This window comes from Lichenostomus cassidix, chromosome 4, assembly GCF_008360975.1.
Source record: "Lichenostomus cassidix isolate B80296 chromosome 4, HeHo_3.0, whole genome shotgun sequence".
Classification (NCBI taxonomy): Eukaryota; Metazoa; Chordata; class Aves; order Passeriformes; family Meliphagidae; genus Lichenostomus; species Lichenostomus cassidix.
Window position 1 is genome coordinate 33,001,154 of NC_139484.1, and position 21,968 is coordinate 33,023,121.

The 21,968-nt window shown below is 36.6% G+C and overlaps 1 protein-coding gene across 2 annotated transcripts in view; it reads left to right on the forward strand.

Annotated features, from left to right (window-relative positions):
* The window catches only part of TLL1 (tolloid like 1), a 123,942-nt gene that overhangs the window by 82,579 nt on the left and 19,395 nt on the right, over positions 1-21,968 (forward strand). For both annotated transcript variants that reach the window (XM_085058636.1, XM_085058637.1), the window contains 7 exons: positions 4,395-4,497; positions 5,693-5,809; positions 6,737-6,882; positions 12,796-12,991; positions 14,450-14,575; positions 17,485-17,645; positions 20,566-20,746. In XM_085058636.1, the coding sequence (XP_084914762.1) occupies positions 4,395-4,497; positions 5,693-5,809; positions 6,737-6,882; positions 12,796-12,991; positions 14,450-14,575; positions 17,485-17,645; positions 20,566-20,746 (1,030 nt within the window). The remainder of the gene's footprint in view (positions 1-4,394; positions 4,498-5,692; positions 5,810-6,736; positions 6,883-12,795; positions 12,992-14,449; positions 14,576-17,484; positions 17,646-20,565; positions 20,747-21,968) is intronic.

Consider the following 21,968-nt stretch of genomic DNA (forward strand, 5'->3'; position numbering starts at 1 on the left):
ACCTTGTATGTATTGGACATTATTTTCTCCTGATTTTATTACACTGTTCCATGTTTCTTTTAAGTCAGGGTCCTGGTAGACACCAAGAATATATACTCTTGATGTTATAATAGATCCTGAGAAGCTGTAAGGACGTTTGCTACTGTGAGGAATGAAAGCAAAGTCATTTGGACAGTGTTTGCCCTCCTCTGGGCAAGAGCCAGAGACAGGAGGAAAACTAAACACTCTCTGCTGGAAGGAGAAGGGTGGCACAGCAGGTTGTCAGGGAAAAAAGCGAAAAGAGATGAATAAAAGAAGGTTTGTGTAAAGGATGAAAATTAGTCTAGATAGTAATTTATGCCCCCAATATTTGTGCTGAGTTTTAGATATTGCTGTGATAACAACAAATATGGCTTAGGTTTTTTTTCCACCCCTCAATTAAAAAAAAATAAAAATCAGCATTCATCTACAATTATTTGCTTTTGAAAGAAACACTAATGTATGACGTAATGTTCATATTTAAGTATTCACAGCATACTCCAACTTCGTGTAAACCTATCTATGGACACCAGTGTAATTGTAATACATTTGTAATATAATAATAAAAAAAAGTTTAAGTTTGTAACCACCACTGAAGCTGTATTATACTGTGCAAAAGCCTAGTGGGGGAGAGCCCCTGTCTTGAAATCAGCAATGTGAGAGGACTGGGATTTTTTTCCCATTTTACCTGCTGCCTCAAATGGGGAAAAGACTAATGAGAATTTTTTAGTTGAAATTTTACATGACAAGTCATGACTGTAGGGCAGTTTCATGACCTCCAGCTCTCTAGTTTCCATATAGTTCAGCAAGAACAGAGTAAATGATATTTGTGCTAGTGTCAAAAAGTCTGTTTTGCCCATGCTATTCCCATAGGATACTGGTTGTCTTGCTGTCTTGAGATAATGAGCCCTACTTACAGCTATGATGTCTAAATCTGTGCTAGTACATGGTACCTTGGACACGTGTTATACTTGATCCCAATTTTTATCAGTGAATGGTGAGAAAACATTCATATAGTGAAAATTAAAATATATTCAAATTTCTGTTCCTTTGCTGCTTTGCCCCAGTTAAATCTCAGGAATATTGTGCGGAGGTTAGAGTGCAGCATGTCACGTTCTGAACGGTCACTGAGCACTTTAGTCACCTAAAAATAAACTGCTAAGGCATTGCCTAGATATTTTCCATTTATTTATTGAGATTTAGCATCCTATTGTATGAGCATCGTTTGGAGGACTTCTATCCATGCTTCTTTCTGCAAGTAAGGACTCTTCGGATCTTTGATGCCCAGAAATTTAATGAAGGCTGGGACTGCAGTGGCATGCACTAGCTGCAGAATTCCTTTCATTCACAAGGCATCATAAATTGCCAGACCAACCTGAAATTCATGTGTTCCTATTAGTAAAACAAGGCAGTCCATTCACCTCTTACTTTGGAGGCTGAAGACTACATGGCAAACAGATGTACTCAGTATATCTATACATAGAAAAGTCTCAGAGGGAGGACGGTGTTATTAATGATGTATGCCCTCAGCTAGGGCAAATCCTGCCTTCTGGTGTGTAGAAATTTTATTGGCATAGGGAGAGTTGCAGCTGTGACAGTGTTTTATTTGAATCTGTCTTTTTGAATAGGTTATACTACTTTTCAATTTTCCTTAATGTTTTACGTGAAAGATAAAATGGGACAGAAAAATCCTCGATTGATATGGGAAAAAAAATGCCACCTGCAGAAACCTGGGGTTTTTACTACTGTTATTTGTTGTATATTTTGTGCTTTCTTATCTCAGGCAGTAGGAAGTATGGTACATTCTCTCAGAAGCTGCAGGAGCACAATTGAATCTGCTGCGTAGTCAATAATTCTTTAATTGTGCTGACAAATACCCATTGATTGTTTTTCCTGCGAAGCCTCTCAGTCATCCTTTCCCCTTGACCAAGCTCTGCCTTGTCTGTAGGTCTATTTAATACTTTGCAGAATAGCAGATCAGAATCTTAAATATATTTAAACTTGCTTGGTTCATGACCAGAAATCATGCCGTGACAGTTTGGGGGTTCTGCCTATGTACACCTAATGAATTCTGGTCAGTGTTAAGAAATTGCTGCATCATCAAATACCTTGGCATGTCAAAGTGAGAAAAGGCTGTGAAGGTTATTTCATGCAGTCTCAGAAGCGGGGGCTATTGAGGAAGCTCATTAAACTTTAACTGTTTCCATTTAGATTGCAGCACTTTGAGACATTGACATAATCACACCTAAGTGAAACCATCCATTTGCCAACTCTATCCTGGCAACAAAGGTTTGGAAAAAGGTGACTTTCCAAACAAAGAACAGAGAATCTGATGTTTCTGCTGTATCATGGAAAAAGGAAAACTTGTGGCTAGACTGGGGAGCGACCTCCAGGCTCTAAAGAGCTGAAGCAATGAAGGAGGTATAGGTTGTGGCTTCTGTAGCTTGCTTCCAACAGAGCCAGCTGGGTTAGCTTAAGCAGCAGTCTGCATCTCATCTGGGCAAAGAAAAAGCGTTCCCCCTTGTGATCCCCTCTGCCTGCACAGATGGGGTGAAGTCGGCATTGGTGGAAAAGGACATGACTGATGAGGGCAGCAGGCTTCTCAAGCAGTATGGCTGGATACTAACAGAGATATCTACTTATGTTTTGGGAAAAAAAGGTAGGCTTTTAGAAGGAATCTGAACTGCAAAGTGGATGATTTGAGGAGAGCAAAAGCTTTGTAGTTGGTGTGGCTTCTTTATCTGAACGAGAAGTTGAGGGAGAAAAATTCTGCCGAGGACGGAGAATTGCTGTGAGAATGAGAGAATGATCTCTCTGCCATCCTCTGAAGTAGATTCAAATAGCACTTAGAAATGTAATAAGAGACTGAAGCAGAGTAAAGCATATGAATTTTTTGTACTTTTAGTCAGATCTTCATATTTCTCATGGTAAGTAGGTAGCTTTGGAATTCTGGTAATATTTGTGCATTTATTTCTTCAGTACATCTTACTGAAGGACTGCTTGAATAGTGAAGGCCAAATGTCCCATGGCTTAGATATCCATGAAAGAGTGCAGAAAACCTAGAATAAGTTTGAGATGGAATTAAACCATCTTGACTGACTGACTGGGTTCATTGTTCCAGTTATGGTGTTATAATTTTTCCCTTGCAGCTGGACTAAAGGTAAATTCCTCTCCTTTCAACTGACTCTCGCAGCTGCTTCATAGGCTGCCATGGAGATGTATTTTTGCAGTGTGAGGTATTTGCTACTGTGCAGCAATTCGTGTTTGTTTTATAAGGGCAGGTTTCAATTGTGAGTTCCTAGGATCAAAGCTAAAATAATACTAATTCTATGCTCAAATGTGAATAGAGAAGAATTTCAGTTAGTCTGAAATATTTGTTTATGAATACTGAGGAACCTATTCTGAAGAAGATCAATTATTTTTCCAAATACACCTAAATACAATAAAAAGGTATTAATTGGAAATTATTTTATAATACAAAATCTATGTGACTTTTAATCTGTTTGGATTTATCCCTGTAATTGCAGGACATGATGTTAAGACTATCCCAGTTAGTCAGGATTTAAACTGTAGCTATTGTGTCAAGGTGTGATCAGGACAAATCCTATTCCTGTGTTAAAAGTGTAAGTTTATAGCCGTTTAGGATAAGTATTTCTAAAACAGGAATTATGTAATTTAATATAAGGGTAGTCCTTGTCATAAGTGTTGAAAATATGCCTGTTTACAGATGCTCTCAGTAAAACTTGGAGTCCAAGTTCAAAAGTTCCATAAATGTGCAGAACTCAGATTTCTGTATAAAAAGCTTTATTATTAAGCTTCATAAAGAATCAGTAAGGACTGTATACCATTTCTTATTAGGGATCTTACTTTCAGGATTACTGTCCACCATTAACCTTTATGTGCCTGCAAGTAAAATATCTTGTCAAAACTGTAGTAGAAGGTTGTCAAAACCAAAATAAACCAATTATTTTAATTTTTTTTATTGGCAGCTGATTATAGTCAGAATGTAATGGAAGAGGGATTGGCAGTAGAATTATCAAGTAACGTACTTAAAATTATATTAGCAAAATATTTTACCTTATTAATGTTCTCAAATTTTTATTCTTCAGGGAAAAACTCCCTGTGAGCAATTAAATGTGAGTAATTTGTCTTGAATCTGCTCAAATATATAATATTAAATAAAATAAACATTTCATGATCCCAAGAAACATTTACTTACTCAAAACAATAGTTGAGGACAGGTAAATTAAATGTCTAACTAGTTGGAATCCCATTACAGGTCACTACTCTGGCTTCAGTTCTGCAGAACGTTGTTGTGATTGTTTTTCCCTTATTAACCACACTTGATTTATTTAGGCCTTCTCATCTGATTGCAGATCGTTTTAAACTTTACCACCATGGACCTTTACAAGAGCAGCCTCTGTTGGTATGACTATATTGAAGTAAGAGATGGCTACTGGAGAAAATCCTCTCTGCTTGGTATGCAACTGTTAAATGCTGCACTGTCCACTGTGCCACACTCACTGGGCTCTCAGTGGACTTGCTGTTGAACCCAAAACAAACGTCTTGGGTTTTAGGTGTATAGAATGTATCTAAACTGGGGATGGAGAAAAAACTTCTAAATGCCATAATAGAACTAATTTATTTGACTTCAAGCCTCAAGCCTTCCTTTCACTGCAGCTAGCCATTTTTCAGCTGCATGTGTGGAAAGATGCAAATTACAGAATGTGCGAGTTTTTGCTTTGCATATGGATATTGAAATATGAAGCTGCCATGGTTTTGTTCAGAGAAATAGGGAAGTTTGCAGACAAATCTGTACAGCATGTGATGGGAAATCCATAGATCATGTGATGAACACATGCACCTGCTGTAGAGTTGTACTTAGGATATCTGTGCCTGTATCTTTAAGATTATGAGTAGATTGCTGCTATTTGTTCTTTGTGTTTCCTTCCCTACTATTGTAGAGAAGAGATATGCAAAGCAATAATGAATTGAGTTGCAACTGATATGTAAAAGCTGCAGTCATCCTATTTTAATTCAGAAGGTTGGTGGGGAGATTTCACCTTCTGTAATACTAGTGCCCAGATGCAGAGGACAGCTGTCTAACAGGACTGTCTGTTTTCTTGGCCTTGGACAGACAATAAAGAAGAAACCATTAAGACCAGACAGTAATTATCCTTTTCTCCTGTTCCCTGTCACCTAGAAAAACAGAAATTTTACCTACCTAGGCAGAATTTAAGAGGATAATGTAGAATAGGCCATTTAGATGTTAGTTTTTAAATCTCTTTGGTCCTTAGGCACAATGAGCTGTATTACTGTGACCGATATTGCTTTCTATTCTTAAGATTAGTACTCACTTTCCCCTTCCAAAATGCATGTGTTTGTATGTATAGACAAAAATTTTAACAATCATTTTTTTCATTAACTCCCCTAAGGTTTTATGCTTAGACTTGTGAGCCTGACTGCAATAAAAAGTTCTGAAAGTTTTGTAATAAAATCTTAGTGTATTAGGTCCTGATCTGAAGAAACACAAGTGCTTAACCATAAGCATATGAATAGTTCCACTGAGTCTGTTCTGCTACTTCTGCTTATAATGTCAAACACTTGTATAAATGTTTGCAGCATTTGGCTTCAGAGGCGGCAGAAAATGCAGTTACTGGTTGCATGTTTTTAGGCAGGTTTTGTGGTGACAAACTGCCAGACGTCCTCATATCCACCGACAGCAGGATGTGGATCGAGTTCCGCAGCAGCAGCAACTGGGTTGGGAAGGGTTTTGCAGCAGTTTATGAAGGTAAGCCTCTTAGAGCATTAAAAAGGAATTGATTATGGAAGTAAAATTATAACCAGATACTTTTGAATATTAATCATCCCCCGCCAAAACTAACATATGAATTAGTATTTTATCACTAAGAGACAGTAGGTGCCAACTCACTTGACACGGCATTTTGAAACTCCTGCTGTGATCGCATTTCAGCTGAGCTCCTTTTCAGGGAAACCACTGATAATAATCATAAACTTTTTTTTTACCAGTCTTTAGTTAACTAAATATGCATCTTCTTGTTCCTAGCGTTTTGCAAAGATTCCTGAGTGTACTTTCTGTTTATCCTTAAGAAAAATCTGTCTTATATTTTCCATATACTGTGGGAATAGTTAGTAGAGGCAGTCACATACTGTGGATATATTAGCAAGTCAACATTCACCTGTTTAAAATAAGCCTGTATTTTCATGAAAATATTTTTTATTTATATTAGCTGTTTCTTCAAACTGAGTGCAAGCTTGAAGTGATAAACTGTAGGTTAAAATGCATAGATCATTATAAAAGATGACATTTTGCTTTCATTTGTCTCTCTAAAGGTTAGTAAATGTTAATGATGTTTATTAAGTATATTTCAAGGGTGAACAAAAAATTAATTATTTTGACCTTTTAAATATATTCTGTAAAATGTATAGATTCAGAATATCCATGATTACAAAATCTAACTCAACACTCTAAACTTGTCAAGAGCTACTAGAAATGCTAAATTACATTTGCTAACTGAAATACATATAATGGTTAAAATCAGTTATGTTTTCAATAATTTATCCTTGGTAGATTTAACTACTTTCCAGAATGGTCTTATTATTAGTTTTAAAAATGGGAGCATATAATGTCAGTTTGGGCATGGGGAAATTACAGAAAATGTCATTATTGACAGTGCAAATGTTATGCTTTTATCAGCTGTTTGTGGAGGTGAAATCCACAAAAATGAAGGCCAGATCCAGTCTCCCAATTATCCTGATGACTACAGACCAATGAAGGAGTGTGTGTGGAAAATAACAGTGTCAGAAAACTACAATGTAGGATTAACCTTTCAAGCATTTGAGGTAAAGCCTTTTAACTAATCTCAGAAAAGCATCTAGTGGCTAAGTGACAGTGGAATTTAAGGTGATACTTATTGAACCTGTGAATGAATTTAAGAATTTTCTATATGAAAAATTACCTCCACAATCCATGAAACCTTCCCTTCCACAGAAATTTTCAAGATTGAAGGTTTTTTATCTTATCTCTAATATTTGAATTAGAGTGTTTAACTTACTGAAGATGGTCACAGTTTACCAAATACATAATCCAGCTCAGCAAGGCTACTTTAATCTTCTGTTTAATAACCAGGACTTTTTACCTTTGCTAAATCTTATTGTTAAAAAGAAATGTGTGTCTGGAGAAAAAAATACTGTGTTTTTTGGCTTCTGTTTTGAGAAGAAAAGAAACCCTAAAATTAATATTCAGATCACAAACTGATACTTTTTGAGCAAAGAAAAAAATGTCATGAGTCATACTTGTATGTCTTTAGTATACATCAATGAGTATAACATTGCTAAACAGTGGTAAACTGTTACATAAAAAAGAAAGAGTAATATTTCTTATGTCTGTTTTATTCCTACACAATATACTGGCTTGAACTTTGTAGATACATTTAGTAGCACAGTTTAATTAGTGGTATTTCATTATGCTTCAGCAGTAATGGCATGAAGAACACTTGTTAAAAATCTAAACTCCTCGGCTTTATGTTGTACATAGATATAAATACAGGTAGAGTAAACATAGCTATAACTTCTAACATTACATATTTTAGTCTTACAGACAGACTTCAGGGTTATGGCACATTTTTGCTATGACTGATAGAAAGATCTGAGTGTGAGAGAGAAGGGTTTGGGAATTTAGCATCAATTATGAATGTAAAGTATAGAAATTTTAGTAATTTCAAAGATTCGACTTAACTTTCCTTTTTTTAAAATCCTGATCTAATGTCAGTTCTAGTGCAGGAAAGATCAGCTTCCCCTGCTCAAAGAGTTTTCCAAATGCTCTTCAGAGTCTGCATGACCTGGCTCAAGATCACTTAACATAGTATGTTAGTCTCTCTATTTAAGCACTGTTGAAAATGAACAGTATTTTGAATACCTTTTACATAATTTACTGACTGGATATGGAGCTTTTCTAGTCTGCCATTGGTGCTCAGTATTTTTTAATGTAATGTCAAGGGAGATGGTCCTCTGCCTCTGCAAAAGAGGCAACATTTGATCTTGCTGCAATATTTGATCTGCATGCAGCTGCTCAGCAATGGTCTACGTGTGTGATGTGTTTTTGCTTGAACTGACCTCAGTTCAATATCACTGCTGGGAGAATCAAACATGCATCTCTCCTTATCTTCCAGGACCTTTTTCTAATCACCAAGTTATGGACTATTTGCAGGCGTGATAATGGCATGCCTATGCCTCAACATACAGGAAATACTAGAAGCAAAGGACCAGCAAAGAACAGAATGTTTTAGTAGACAAGTGGTTAAGGCTGTAGGAAGAAATGTCCAGTTTTCCCTCCAGCCTGTTTAGTATTATGGCACTCTCTAGAGGTGAAGCATGTGGACTAACACCTCATAAGAAGAAAGAGGAAATTGAGCAGAAATATAGTCAGGGGGTAGTCTCAAGTTGGTGCTTCTACTGTGTGTGTTTTGAAAGGAAAAAAATAAATTTCCAACTGTAGGGACTTAAAATACTTTTCCAGGGAGAGTCTGAGCTGTAATTCCAGAGTGGCAAGATGCCCTTGAGCACCAAATGAGGTGCCCCAGACAGGTACAAGACTGTTATATTTGTCTGTGTTGCATCTCTTACTGGATGACCCTCTGGGCTCCCTGCTGAGGGTGGGAGTTGCTTTGGAAGCTGCCCTGGAGTGCCTCGTTGGACATTCACCATTGGGTCCGATTTCCATTTCTGCTCCGAGCGCTTGAATGTAGGTGTTCTGTTTTTTGATTCTGAGTCCCTCTCTGGACTGAATCCTTGGTGCACTGCCCAGTAAAACAAAAAGTTGTTTAAAAATCACAGTTCTTGGTGGCAGCTGAGATAGAAAAAAGTAAATGTCAGGCTAGAGAGTTATTGCAGTGTGTTTGTGAGAAAATTACTTCTCTGTCCTTTGAAAGGTACAGTTAAGTAAGAGGAATTCTCATTATCCCTATGTAATACTAGAAAAAATAACTGTATAAATAACCTTCATTCTGAAATGAAAGCACTAGGGAAGCTGAGAATTTCAAACTGTATCAATGAGTCATCTTGTTTTGCCTGCTGTGGGCAACACATTTTCCAGTGAGTGCAGGTTTACACTTTCTTCTTTGGCTGCTATAATTTCCACTGTCTGTGTGACAGTAGAGATGTTGGGACTGGTAACTCCACTTTTTTCATTGTTACAGTCACCTTTATAACACTGTTCTTTGCAAATTAGAGGTTTGGGTGTTTTTTTTAATTTTTATTTAAGAACTCTTTTTGGCGTGCAGCCTTACCAGCTAACACAATCTGGAGGGTTTGTAGAGCAGATTCGTATTAATCTTCTTCATTTGAATGACCTTGTTAAAGTCTGTGAAGATAGAGATAATTTAAATTATTTTTACGTGAATCAGGGAATAAAATTTATCTGATCTTCTGATTTTACTAGGCATATATGCCACCTTTTATGACTGAAGTCTACAATCTGAGGCAGATATGTTTACCTGTACTTCAGTGTGACTTTATGAATAAAAAAATTAACAATGACAAAAAGTAATGCAAAGACTTTTGCTGCAATAGAAGTGCTCCCAGATTTGCTCTTCATAGCCTTTTCTCTCTGTTTTTTTGTTTTTTCAGTTTTAGTTTATTTTTTTATTGTTGTTTGTTTGCTTGTTTCAATTTTTATTTTTTAACTTCATTTTTTTTCTGTTGGAGGAGTGCTGTAAGACAAAGATACTCTGGAGTGTTTGTTTGTTTTTATGAGGGCTTTTATTTGGTTTTTTTAATTTGGTTGGCTTTGTTGTTGTTTTTCTAAACCTGAAACTACACATAAGTGGTTTTTTTTTTGAGCATGAATGTTGAGAATGTCTCTGACTTACCATTTCTCTGGGAGATTTCATAGTGTTTTCCTGCACTTACATGCCTGCTTTAGTAATCTTTCTGGCATTTTCTCAGCTTAGTTCTCTGACACCATTCAAATTCAGGGTTTTCTCAAAGGCCTTCAGAAGCTGAGGGTATCTTTCACTTTCCTAAAGGAAATGCATTTTTCTGTAAAAACTTCTAATTTATTTTTTAATTTTTCAGTTTGCTAACATTTCACATATTTCATCAGCATGTAATATCAATCTTGTGAAATTTTAGTGGTCCAGTAAACAGGATTTATGGGATCAGTCCAGTTAAAACCAAACTCACCAGGCGTGAGGAGATTTTCCTCAAGGAACAAATAGGAAGTAGGAAGAACAAGGAAGATAGAGATGAGAGTAGAGACTATCACAAGTGTGACAGACCTTTGTATGGTAGTGTTCTCAGATGATAGTACCACATCATCTTAAAACCTCAGGTACGGATAAAACCCCCATATTTTATAATGTTGGGTTTTTTAATTGATTACCAAGTGCCTTAACATCAGTTGTTTCTCAAAACCACACTACTTATCTATTAGGTTATATATGGGTGTAACACTTTAATCACTTAATATATTAATATTGATAGTAGTGGCATCACTTGCACTAATAGTAAACTAAAATTAAATTAATATAGTAGAATGCCAACCTTTCAGATTTATTTTTTGAAACTCAATAGCACTTTGCAAGTTGGTTGATTTTTATAGTCTTAGGAAGTTTAGAAACTTACTCCTGTACAAACTATATTTTTAGCTGTTCTCTTCTGCCCAAAATAAAGTGATCCTCAGAAAAGAAACTACTAATTCACCTCAGTGGAAATTTGGCATGTGTTACACTGGGCTGATGAATAATCATAATTTCCATATTGCCCATAAAACATGGAAACATGGAAAAAACTGATGTTAATTAAAAGTCTTAAGTACTGAAATGACCACAGACATGGAAAATGCACAATTCCTTCATTGATATTAGTAGGCTTTAGACCAGTTCACTTCTCAATTTTTACTGAGATAACAAAGCAGACTTTGTTTCAAATTGGAATGTGATGTCATGAATTTATTATTTAGATTGATGAAAATTTGGAATCAATATTATCAAAAACTTACCAGTGCTCATGGAGACACATTCCTGACTATATTAGTTGCAAACATACAGTTACCACTAAAATTGGCAATAGGTGATTGCATCCCAAATCTTCCTGACTTTCCTCACTCATTCTAAAACTCTGTCCCAAAGCACTTCCTGAGCAAACATCTAGGAAATTACAGTAAATGGCAATATGGTTTGTGACAGAGAAGTGAGTGGGAGAAAATTATGCATGGAAATGCTTGAAGCATTGGAAAGTTGGAAAGAAGACAGAGAAATGTTGTGTGCAAGTGCCATATTTTGATGCCACTAAAATGACATAAAATTGAACAGTTCCTTCCCCCAATTTTGCCTCTTACATAAAAAATCCTAATGTGCTAAGTGAAAGCTCCTTAGTCCATGGTGGTTCCTGAGCTTTGTGTTGGTAATGATACATGATTAGCGCAGAGAACTAGTGGATGCCTCTACTTACTGTGAAGCTTAGGTGCAAGACAGGCTCTCTCTGGAGATCAAATGTGGATTTCTCTGGGCTTGGTTAATTTTGATTTCTTTATTGTTTTAACATAATTTGGATGTGCTGAAATAAATTTGAGGCTTTCCCCACCCCTTCTACCTGACTGCAATCCTGTGACCCTCCCCATTCCTAAACTTGTGTTTCCTGATTCAGCCAGTTCATTGAACAAGAGCTTTCTTAGAGGAATTATTTTTGAAGGCTTGGATCTAGTTAATTCTTTTATAAATAAGCCTGAGTGATGTGAAGTATTCCAGCAGTAAAGTGACCCAGCTCTAGAGGGTTTTTAATTCTGTTGAGAAAGATACACTCTCAATAAAGACAAGCATCGTAAATTATCTAGCTTCTGGACAAGGTCATATTTGGGCTGCTACTGCTTTCCTCCCTGGTGCAATTCCCATTCTGGCTGACTCTGCAAATACTATTATGTAAAGAGCACAAGAGCACAGATGCCCACTCACATATTAGTCTGTGTTTGGATGTCATCCAGCAGGAAGTTTAAATGAAACGGGAAGTTTTCAGCTGTTCTGGTTTTGGAAGGTTTCTGCATCAGTACAGCGAAAATTCACTCGTTGACCCATAAAATCAAAAGATGACACCTGAAATCAGGGATTGTGCAACAGAAACTAGATACATCAGCCACAGAAAAATTATGAGTTTCTTTTTGTTGTCTGTTCTGTTGACTACTTAACAGCTGATAATTTTAGATGTGTCTTTGGCTCTAATTCTTCAGATGCATCAATTCTTTATGCACTGCAATTGTTTATCCTGCAACGTTAGTGAATAGTGACAAGTGCAAAATTTTGCTCTGTGTGAAGGACAGAGCCTAAAAATCTTACCATATGAATCAAAATTGAGCTTTTTAATATTGCTAAAACAGTGAGTATTTCTGACCTGTTTAGTTGCTTAGGCATTAATTTTTTTAGTTGAGTGTACATGAGCAAAGAGGACTTTACTTGAGCTCAGAGTAGAAGTTTGACAGAATACTAGGAAAGTTAGGGGTGAGTGAGCATGTCTTTTTTAGTTATTTTTTTCCCAGTTAGACTGCTATGTCCTTAGTAGCATTTCAATAATTTTTTGCTGTAGAAAACAAGTTTAGTTAAAATCAGTTCAATGATGCTTGCTCATCTTCCTCCTGCTTGAACCCTGAACAAACAGAGACCTTAACTTTAACTTGGAGAAATTTCAGTTCTGTTTATTTTCTGACTGATATTTGACATTCATGATCAAGTTGAGGTAGGTCACTTTGAAAATTCTGTTTTACAGATTGAAAGACATGACAACTGTGCGTATGACTACTTGGAAATCCGAGATGGAACAAATGAGAACAGTCCTTTAATTGGTCACTTTTGTGGCTATGATAAGCCAGAAGACATTAGATCTACCTCTAATACCCTGTGGATGAAGTTTGTTTCTGATGGAACTGTTAACAAAGCAGGGTTTGCAGCTAACTTTTTTAAAGGTAAGTGTTAAAGCATATTTTCGGAGTTGTGAACAACTTATGACTTCTTCTTGGACTAGGAAAATTGCGAAAGGATGTTAAAAATATTTCTCACTCCTTTTTACTAATAAACTGTACGTCTCTAGCGTATTTTTTCCCTAGGCATACAATTTATTCAAAACAAAACAATAGAGGTTTTTGAATCTCCTAGTAAAATGTGTCCAAAGAATGAAGGAAGCTATTCAGTGCAACTTTCTGCTGTCCTCAGGTTCAATTAATTAACTTTGTTTTGAAACACATCTAATTCTGTAAAAAATTGGTGCACTTTTTACATTGTAATATCAAATATAAAGTTCAATAGTATAATTGTAAATGGCTTTTTTTTCCTGTTAAAGATTTTTTCTTTTCTTTGTCTAAATCTTTCAAGTTTTTTTCTAATCAATTTTCTTGATTAGTCTGCTTTATCAATTTATTACTCTCGGTAAGCAAGGAAAAACCCCCAAAAAACCAGATGAGAAATCACATTGAGCAATGACCCCATAGCCTTCCTTCATTTTGGGGTATTTTTTGGGGAGAAGAGGATGTCACACAACTGCATCTATGCCTGAAGCATTTGATGCAATGAAAGTTTGTAGTTTGCCCTCTGTGCTGCCTTTGGCACAGTTAAAGTCACTGGCAGTGGTGTGGCCATGATGACACTGGAAATCCAGGTCATGCCATCAGAACATTTTTGCTCTTTTGAAAAGAACAAACCATGGCTTTTCTAATCCTAACTCATAGTTTTTATTGTAGACAATTATAATTTTAAAGGCTATAGCCATGAGAGGAGTAGCTCTGATTTTTTCCTGAGAAATTACTTGTCCTGATGTGAGGAAACAATATTCCAACATCTGAGGAGTATTTTAGCAATGACTCTCATGGGCATATTTCAGAGCTAGTAGACAGAATACACAATTCCTTTCCCTCCCCCAGCCCTGATTCATCTTGTTCCTTTTAATATCAGTAGAATAAAACCTGGGATTTGAGGATTCTGTTAATCTGTTTTTGAGTATGAATTCAGGATAATGCACAGATTGATTCTGTGGGAGATAAAGTGCCCTTCAAGTGACCCTACTATGGATTTTCAATCTTTCCTTCAATACTTTGTACAACCTTTAGATTATGGCTGCCTGAATTACTGTATGCTGCACACAAAGTGCTTATAAATTAGTTCTGCAGCTGTCAGTAGATATTGTTAAAAAAAAACAAAACTAAAAAAAAGAAGCCCTAGCACCTACACCCCACAAAGGACAAATTTTTATTTTCTCCGTTGCCAGTCTCCTTAGCATTTGAAAATCCTCTAGTCAGCAACCACAGCGTGTTAGGTAGTGCATCTTATAATAGCATGCATACAACTTTCTGGGTTAATATTGGTCCAGTAGTTACAGCTGAGGAAGGTAATTATTTAACACATTTTTGCATTCTTCCCTGTCTTGGTAGAGGAAGATGAATGTGCCAAACCTGACAATGGTGGCTGTGAGCAGCGCTGTGTAAATACCCTGGGCAGTTACCAGTGCGCCTGCGATCCTGGCTACGAGCTTGGTCCTGACAAAAAGAGTTGTGAAGGTACAGAGTGTTGCTGTTTTATGGGCTCTCAAAGCTCTCAGAGTGTCACTGCCTGGATGAAATGCTACGTGTTTCTTAGGCTCTGTCTGAGCAGCACGAGATCTGTAAAACCCAGCCCAGAAAGCCAGCGGTCCCTTTTTAGTAGTGCTGCCAGACCCATGTTCATCTGATGTCTGTCAGCAATTTAGTTTTGTAGCTTTTGCTGTTAGTCGATCAGGAACGATGCAAAGTAGGACTTCATATCACTTATTACACTATTCATACTCACTAAAGCAAAGTCTCTCACCATGCACAAAGAGACAATTACCAGCAGAGTAATGTGCCACTTTCTCAGAATCAGAGTATTTAATGATCCCTCTGACCACCTCTGACTGGGATATGCCTGGGAAGCTGGCAGGTCTGGAAGAGCAAGATCCTTTATTTTAGCTCAAAGCTCAGAGAAATCCTCCCCACTCCTAGTCACTTTGTGGACTTTTCAGGGTGAGCAAGGCATGTTCAAATAATCATTTGGAGAAAAAAAAAAGAAAGAAAGAAATGGAAGTCTGTGTAAACATAGGATTGAACTGAGATAACATTTTGCATTCTGTGCATATTTCATATCAAAGGAAAGAAACATTAGCTCTTGATAATTACACACCAATTATTGTTTGATTTTTACTCATAGGCACCAATAAATCAAGGGAGACCTCAAATTTATTCTTAGCTCATCTGTTTGACTAGCAAATGGATTTTGGAAATTGGAGTACTTGGAGTCCTGGTTTTGTTCTGATGCAATTCACTGGTCTCTCTTTTTTGCAATTTCCTGGCTTTAATTCTTTATTTGTCACAATTTGGGGTAGTTTTGCCTAGTTTCTTTGCAATTCTTTCTTCCTATTTTGCTTTGAGATCTGTGGGGTTGGTTTTGGTTTTTTGTTTGTTTTATGTTTGTGTGAGGTGGTGATAGTCGTAGATCAAAGGCATATTAGATTGTGGCTCACATCAAGATGGTTGGGGGTTTTTTTGGTTGTTTTTCCTTCCTTCCCCACCTTTAATAAAGAGAACATTGGAAAACTAATTTATTTGGATGAGTGCATATTCGTGAGACAATAGAGAAATAAGTTTAATCTAAGGGGGGGCCACGAAGACAGAAGTTTGATCTCTGGGCTTTTGATCATCAGCCCAAATTTATGTAAGGAATTCAGTTTAGTCTGCTTGCTGACTCAAGTTAGAATATTAGAGAAGATTAGCAGTCTTTCAGAATACTCTTCCCCCTGCCTCTGAAAAACAGAAAAGAGATACATTCCTGGCACCCAAAAAATAAAGCAACTCCATCAAGAGAGTGTCTGAGCACTGTAATGCAGCGTAGAGCAAAAACCCTGAGCTCTCCCTAAAGGTGTGAATGTATTTGTTCCACATGAGGTGGCACTCAACTGTGTGTAGATAGTACTTGGGATTGCTGAATTGAAATTACTATGTAGTCATTGTGAACATTACATCCCTGTTATAGTTTAGGGCTTTGGAGGGTGAGCTAGCTGTATTCATTCACACATAATGCCAGAGTAGAAGCCTCCACATCAGAAACTTTGCCCTATACTTCACTCCAGTGGTGACATGCACAGAAATTTGCTTCATGGTCTTCTAATCCAAGTCTCCACCAATGGCAGCATATTAGAAAGTATTAAGTTTGGGGGTTTTTTGCACTATTTCCACACTTCTGCCCTTGCCTCGAGGATCAATAGAAAAAAATTCCAAAGTAGAAATTGAAATCTGGCAGTAGTTGCTCTGAGCCAGACTAGATCATTTGAGGGGACAGTTTGTGTCATGTGGGTGCAGTCTTTAAAGCTATTTTTGGTCTGTTTTGATACCCCAAGGTGTGACCCAGGGTCTTAGTCCACCCATTCCCATCCGGTTACTTTTAGCAAGAAGTGTGTTATGTGGGGAACTAGGAACTAGGAACCAGGAGGAACACTGGTGTGTGTCTGAGTTGACAAAATGAGCCTTGTAATAGTAACTGGAGAGTTCTCCCAGCTGTGTTAGATGGAGTAGATGCAGTGTGTGAGATCATCAGCAAGATCAGAATAGCCAGTTTTTAAAGCATTCATTGTTAGCAGAGAGCAGTTGAGTAGAGCTCCTGCCTTCAGCTCTTTGGAAAGAGATTTGTGGATGATTTCCAGTGCTGTCACAGAGCTGTAATGATATCAATGTAGCAGAGTGTGATTGAGAGCCTCTCTAAATCCCATTACTTTCCTTAAAAAAAAAAAAAAATTTACACAGATGGAAAAGATTAATGAGTTTATCCTTTGCTAGTTGAACTGCATTCAAGAACATAGTACAGTGTTTTTCTGTTTTATGGAGGTGATTATTTGGCATATATTTGGAAATAATAAGCATTTTCTCTGTTATTTGAACATCTGTACTTCAGCAAAAGTAATTGTGACTGAAGTGTACGTGACTGCTCGTCCAAAGAAGTGACCCTATCTAGTAGGTCATGGGAGGCATATGCAGCCATATGAGCTGAGACAGGTAGGGATGATTCTGTATCAATAATCAAGGAGAGAAGCACATTTTAAGTATCCCTCTGTCAGAAGAGGAGTGGTCAAGGTCTTGGGGAGGGCGGTGAGATCAGAGGACTTGCATGGGAAATGCTGTGAGAGAATAACCAGAGTCTCTGGAGGGAAGGGAAAAGAATGAGTATGATAACGCCTTGTGTAGTCCTGAAACTTGTCTGTGCCCACAAACCTGCAAGCTGTTCAAGATAGGGGCTGTCTCCTTCTCTTTGTTTGCACCAAGCATGATAAAGCAAGATTCTGATTAGTCTCTCTGGGCACTGCAGCAGTATAAGTAATGACAGGACTTATCCTTTTCAGTGTACTTCTGTTTATAGTAAAACAGTTTCAGTCAAGAAATGATGTTCTCTTTTAATTTTTCAGCTGCTTGTGGAGGACTCCTGACAAAGCTAAACGGGACTATAACCACACCAGGGTGGCCAAAAGAGTATCCTCCAAACAAAAACTGTGTGTGGCAGGTGGTTGCCCCAACACAGTACCGAATTTCAATGAAGTTTGAGTTTTTTGAGTTAGAAGGGAATGAAGTAAGTAACCGTGAACAAAGACCTGCACAATCTGTTATGCGCTAAACAGTTTCACAAGCATTTGAAAATAGATATCGTCTTATAAAACCCTTGCTGACCTTTCATATGCTGACAATAAGCATGGATATTCTTGTTTTCGTTTTGGGACTGTTTCTGGATTCTTTCAAAACAAACACAGAAAGAATAGCTTTCTTTTTACGTATCATCTGAATGTATATGTATTACAAGAAATTTTAAAAAATGTTCTCTGCTGAGTCTCAGCTGACTTTTTTATCAACAAAATAAAACAGAGCAAATGGGGCTGAAGCATATTGGAAAGAATTCAAGAGAAGAAAATCTGGAGAAACCAAATCATCTTTACAGACTGACTACAAAGAATACACATAAGCTGTGGTTAGTGATGGAGTGAGGGAGCATTTAAATCACTTACAAGTATCTCACTGGGGGAATGTTTTGCAAAGAGCAGAACCAGAAATAAGGCACAGTAGAACAGCAGCAGTTTTTGAGCTGGGCAGCCCCCAGAGGCATGGGGGATCATCTGCCCAGGTAGATGGTAGAGGGACAGGACAGAGCCTTCCTTATGGTAAGGAACGCTCTTTACAGCTTTAAACAAAGTGGTGGGGGTTGCAGTGCTTTTTGGATGAGAAGCAGTAAAATATGGGTTTCAACATCCTTTTCAGCCTTTGTTCTGCTTCGTAGGCACTTTGTCATATCCTTGAATTCCCTTGCCACACTCCAGCCATGATGTGCTGTAACCACTGAGTTTACATGTGTATTCTTCACATGGCATTAAGGACACAAATCCCCGGATGTTACTTCTGACTAAATAAATTTGTAGCAATGTATTTGGTATAAGGATGGCCCACAATTTGGGCAGGGGTATTTGAAGGGATAAAAGCTGGACTTTTAGTTTGTAACTAAGAACTGAATCAGCCAGGGCTTCTCCAAAATAGTGCAATATTATTTGCAGAGGAAACAATGTAAGATTCTCCCCGCCCCCCCCAAATTATTTGGAGTGGATTCTAAAGTCCATGAAATTCCATTTTCAGTGGCATATATGTTACACTCATGTCCTGTAATCATAATTACTAGAGCTGCATGGGAGGTAATAAAAACTTAAAAATCCCAAAGAATTAAAATTTAATTAGCATTTGAACAAATCATAAAAATGTTTTTCTTCCACTTTATTGGTACTTAATCAAGATTTATGAGGAAAACACCTGGAGTTAAATCACTTTTCTAATGTCATACAAGACATGTAACATAAGCAGATAGAAAAGTCCTAAATGTCTTTCAACATTCAGAACTTCAGTTTCATCTTCTCAGTTGCTACTAAATATTGGCTTTATACTGTTTAATAGTAGTTGTAAGGATGGATGCCTGTGAAAATCAAAAGAAACATATAATGTCTTGAAAATTCTAATATATTGTCTGAGTGCAGACATAAAATATATTCATTTATCAAGTATTCTATTTTTTTTGTTTTAGGTGCTCCATTTAGGACCAGGTTTAATATGTCTTTTACACTGTTACAATTTTAATATTTTACATTCACATTTTGTAGTTTAACATGTAAATTTTTTTCAATGCAGTGTAGTATAGAGGAAGTTAGATCTATCTGAAATTACATTTCATTTCTGATCTAAAGCTATGGAAACATAAAAACTCACCACTGTTATATTGGTGAAATTGCTGGAATTTATCAGTGTAGTGAGCTATATTTGAAAATCACATGCATTATTATAAATGCCTTCCAATTAATATAGATCGGCATGTGGCAGTAACTCAGGTTTTATGAATCTTTGTGTTCTTTATATTGTGCGGAAAGAGTTTCAACTGAATTAGTCACTTTCCAGCTCTGCAATATATGAAAATTCTTCTAGTAACAATAGAAGTTTAATCTACGTCTTCAATGTATTATATTTAAACCAACTGGAAATAATGACAATTTTTCATAGAGAAGGAGAACAACAAAGGCTGAAACATCCTTTACTATTGTTCCCTTCCAGCTCCCCTGACACTTCTTTTTTGACTAGAAATTGGAATTTTTCAAAGGCAACTTGGATTTAATGGACAATATAAGCTCTGTATGAATCCTCCTGGCCAGTGTTTTCACTTAAGCTATTAATTGCAGACAACTGGGACATTTTTGATTAAATGATTGATAGTTGAGCCTAAGAAGCTTAGAAGTTTTTGGGTGGATGGCTTTAAGTTGACCAAGGGATTATGCATTGAAAGTATTATCATGAGCAGTAGGCCTTGCATAAGGCTTTTTTATTACATTATATTGCTTTGGTTTTAACCTTCTAATGAAAATGGCATGCATCCTGCTTCCGAATTATAGCTGTGCTACTGTTAATGAAAATTGTATGGTTTTAATAGTAGAGAGTTATATATTTGGAAATAAATGAATATATCTTATATATGTATTTTGATTAAAACCTTGTAAGTTTTCAAGTGAAAATTATTATTTTTTTAAAAATCTTTGAGATGCAAGCAGTGGAATGTTTGTAGGCTGGAGGTATGTGGTTTATATCATGGATAGGTATAATTTTTAGGATGAATGTCTCTAGATTTTAGTTTACTGTCAATGGAATGTTTACTTTTTAAATTAGGTGAAAATGCTTTTAAGCTTCCTGAAATTTAGATACTAAAGATAGGTCAGCATCTATAAAAATATAATTTTGAACATAATTCATTGGATAGCTATGTGTTAGTGACCTTAAAATATTCTTACCTAAAATCAACAAATGTTTGTGGGAATTTACAAATGCTTTCACAGTCAGGAAAAAGTGAAGAATGATATTGTTAATTTATTATTTAAGCAGCATATACCAATAAGAATTCCAGTATTTGTAAACAGCTTCATACTTTTATTTTGGTTAGCCAATTTTTTTTTTTCCTTCCTTTCTTTTCTCAGGTTTGCAAATACGATTATGTGGAGATTCGCAGTGGCCTTTCTTCTGATTCTAAGCTCCACGGTAAATTCTGCGGTACAGAAGTGCCTGAAGTTATCACCTCTCAGTACAACAACATGCGAATTGAGTTTCGATCTGACAACACTGTATCCAAAAAAGGCTTCAAGGCACACTTCTTCTCAGGTATAGAAAAGTACCCTTGTGTACTTGTAAGTGCCTCTGAGTGTCCACTGACTGGGTGAAATGATCACAGTTTTGGTATGAAAATAAGTGGCTTCTTTGCTTATGGTTTTCCTGGTAGCTTTGAATTTGTTTTATTTACATAAACATAAACCACTTTCCTATCTTAAAATACTGTTCTGAATTGTAATGTCTGCATAAAATGTATGGAACATATCTATATATACATAAATGTCAGCAGAGGCAAGTAAACTTTGTGGGATACAGAGGACAAAAGAAAATTTGCAGTATTTCTATATTTTTGTTAGATTTCTTCCATCCTTAGTTTTGTTGCCATTTTTTTCAAATCCCAGTTGTAATGTGATACTAATTGCATACTGTGTACGCTTGTATTTTTTCTGCTCAGGTCTCTTAATATATTCCATTTGTTGGGAAATTACCACTTTGTGGTACAACATTTGTTTAACATTATGGGTACTTCTGCGCCAAACTTTGCACTTCTTAATGTTTTGCAGAAGAAGAGGGTTTAAGATCTTGATCTTGTAAAAAAGCTGTGTCTTTTTATTTATGAGGGTAATTTTACTGAGGCAGATCAGAGCAGTGGAAGTTTATATCATATGAGGACATACATTGTTGAATAAGGTTAGACATGAGTGAAGCTTAAGATGTGAGGAAATATTTGCACAACAGAGGCGTCTGCAATTACCCGCTGAGAGCAGAGTATAGAGATCTGACTTTGGTAGGAGACCACTCGGTGTTTGTAGCAAAATTTTGCTTTTTGTTTTTCCTGTGTCTTTACACACACACTCCTAGGGGTAGGTATCTTATCTTGTGTGAAACAACACAAACCCCCAGTCCCATCTGCCCACCTCCCTAAACCAAATGTAAAACAGAAGAATTTGGGAGTTGAATTGTGCCACAGTTTTTTTGATAGTGGTTAAAAATCTGAATCTGGAGAATCCTGATTATACTTAGAATGTAGTGAAATATGCTATCATTATTAGCATTTGCTTGCTAAAATATTTATCAAAACTGAAATGAAATAATATTTCATTGGTTACTGTTTATAACTGATAATTATGACTGATAAGAATCTGTACAATGTGGAAGTGATGTGGTTTGTAAAATGAGAAAATACCTACCAAGGCAAGCAGTTGAGACTTTGAAGATTTTCTTATTATGACTATTTTGGTGTTTTTATTGAGTGGTTAAGAAAGGGGGAAAA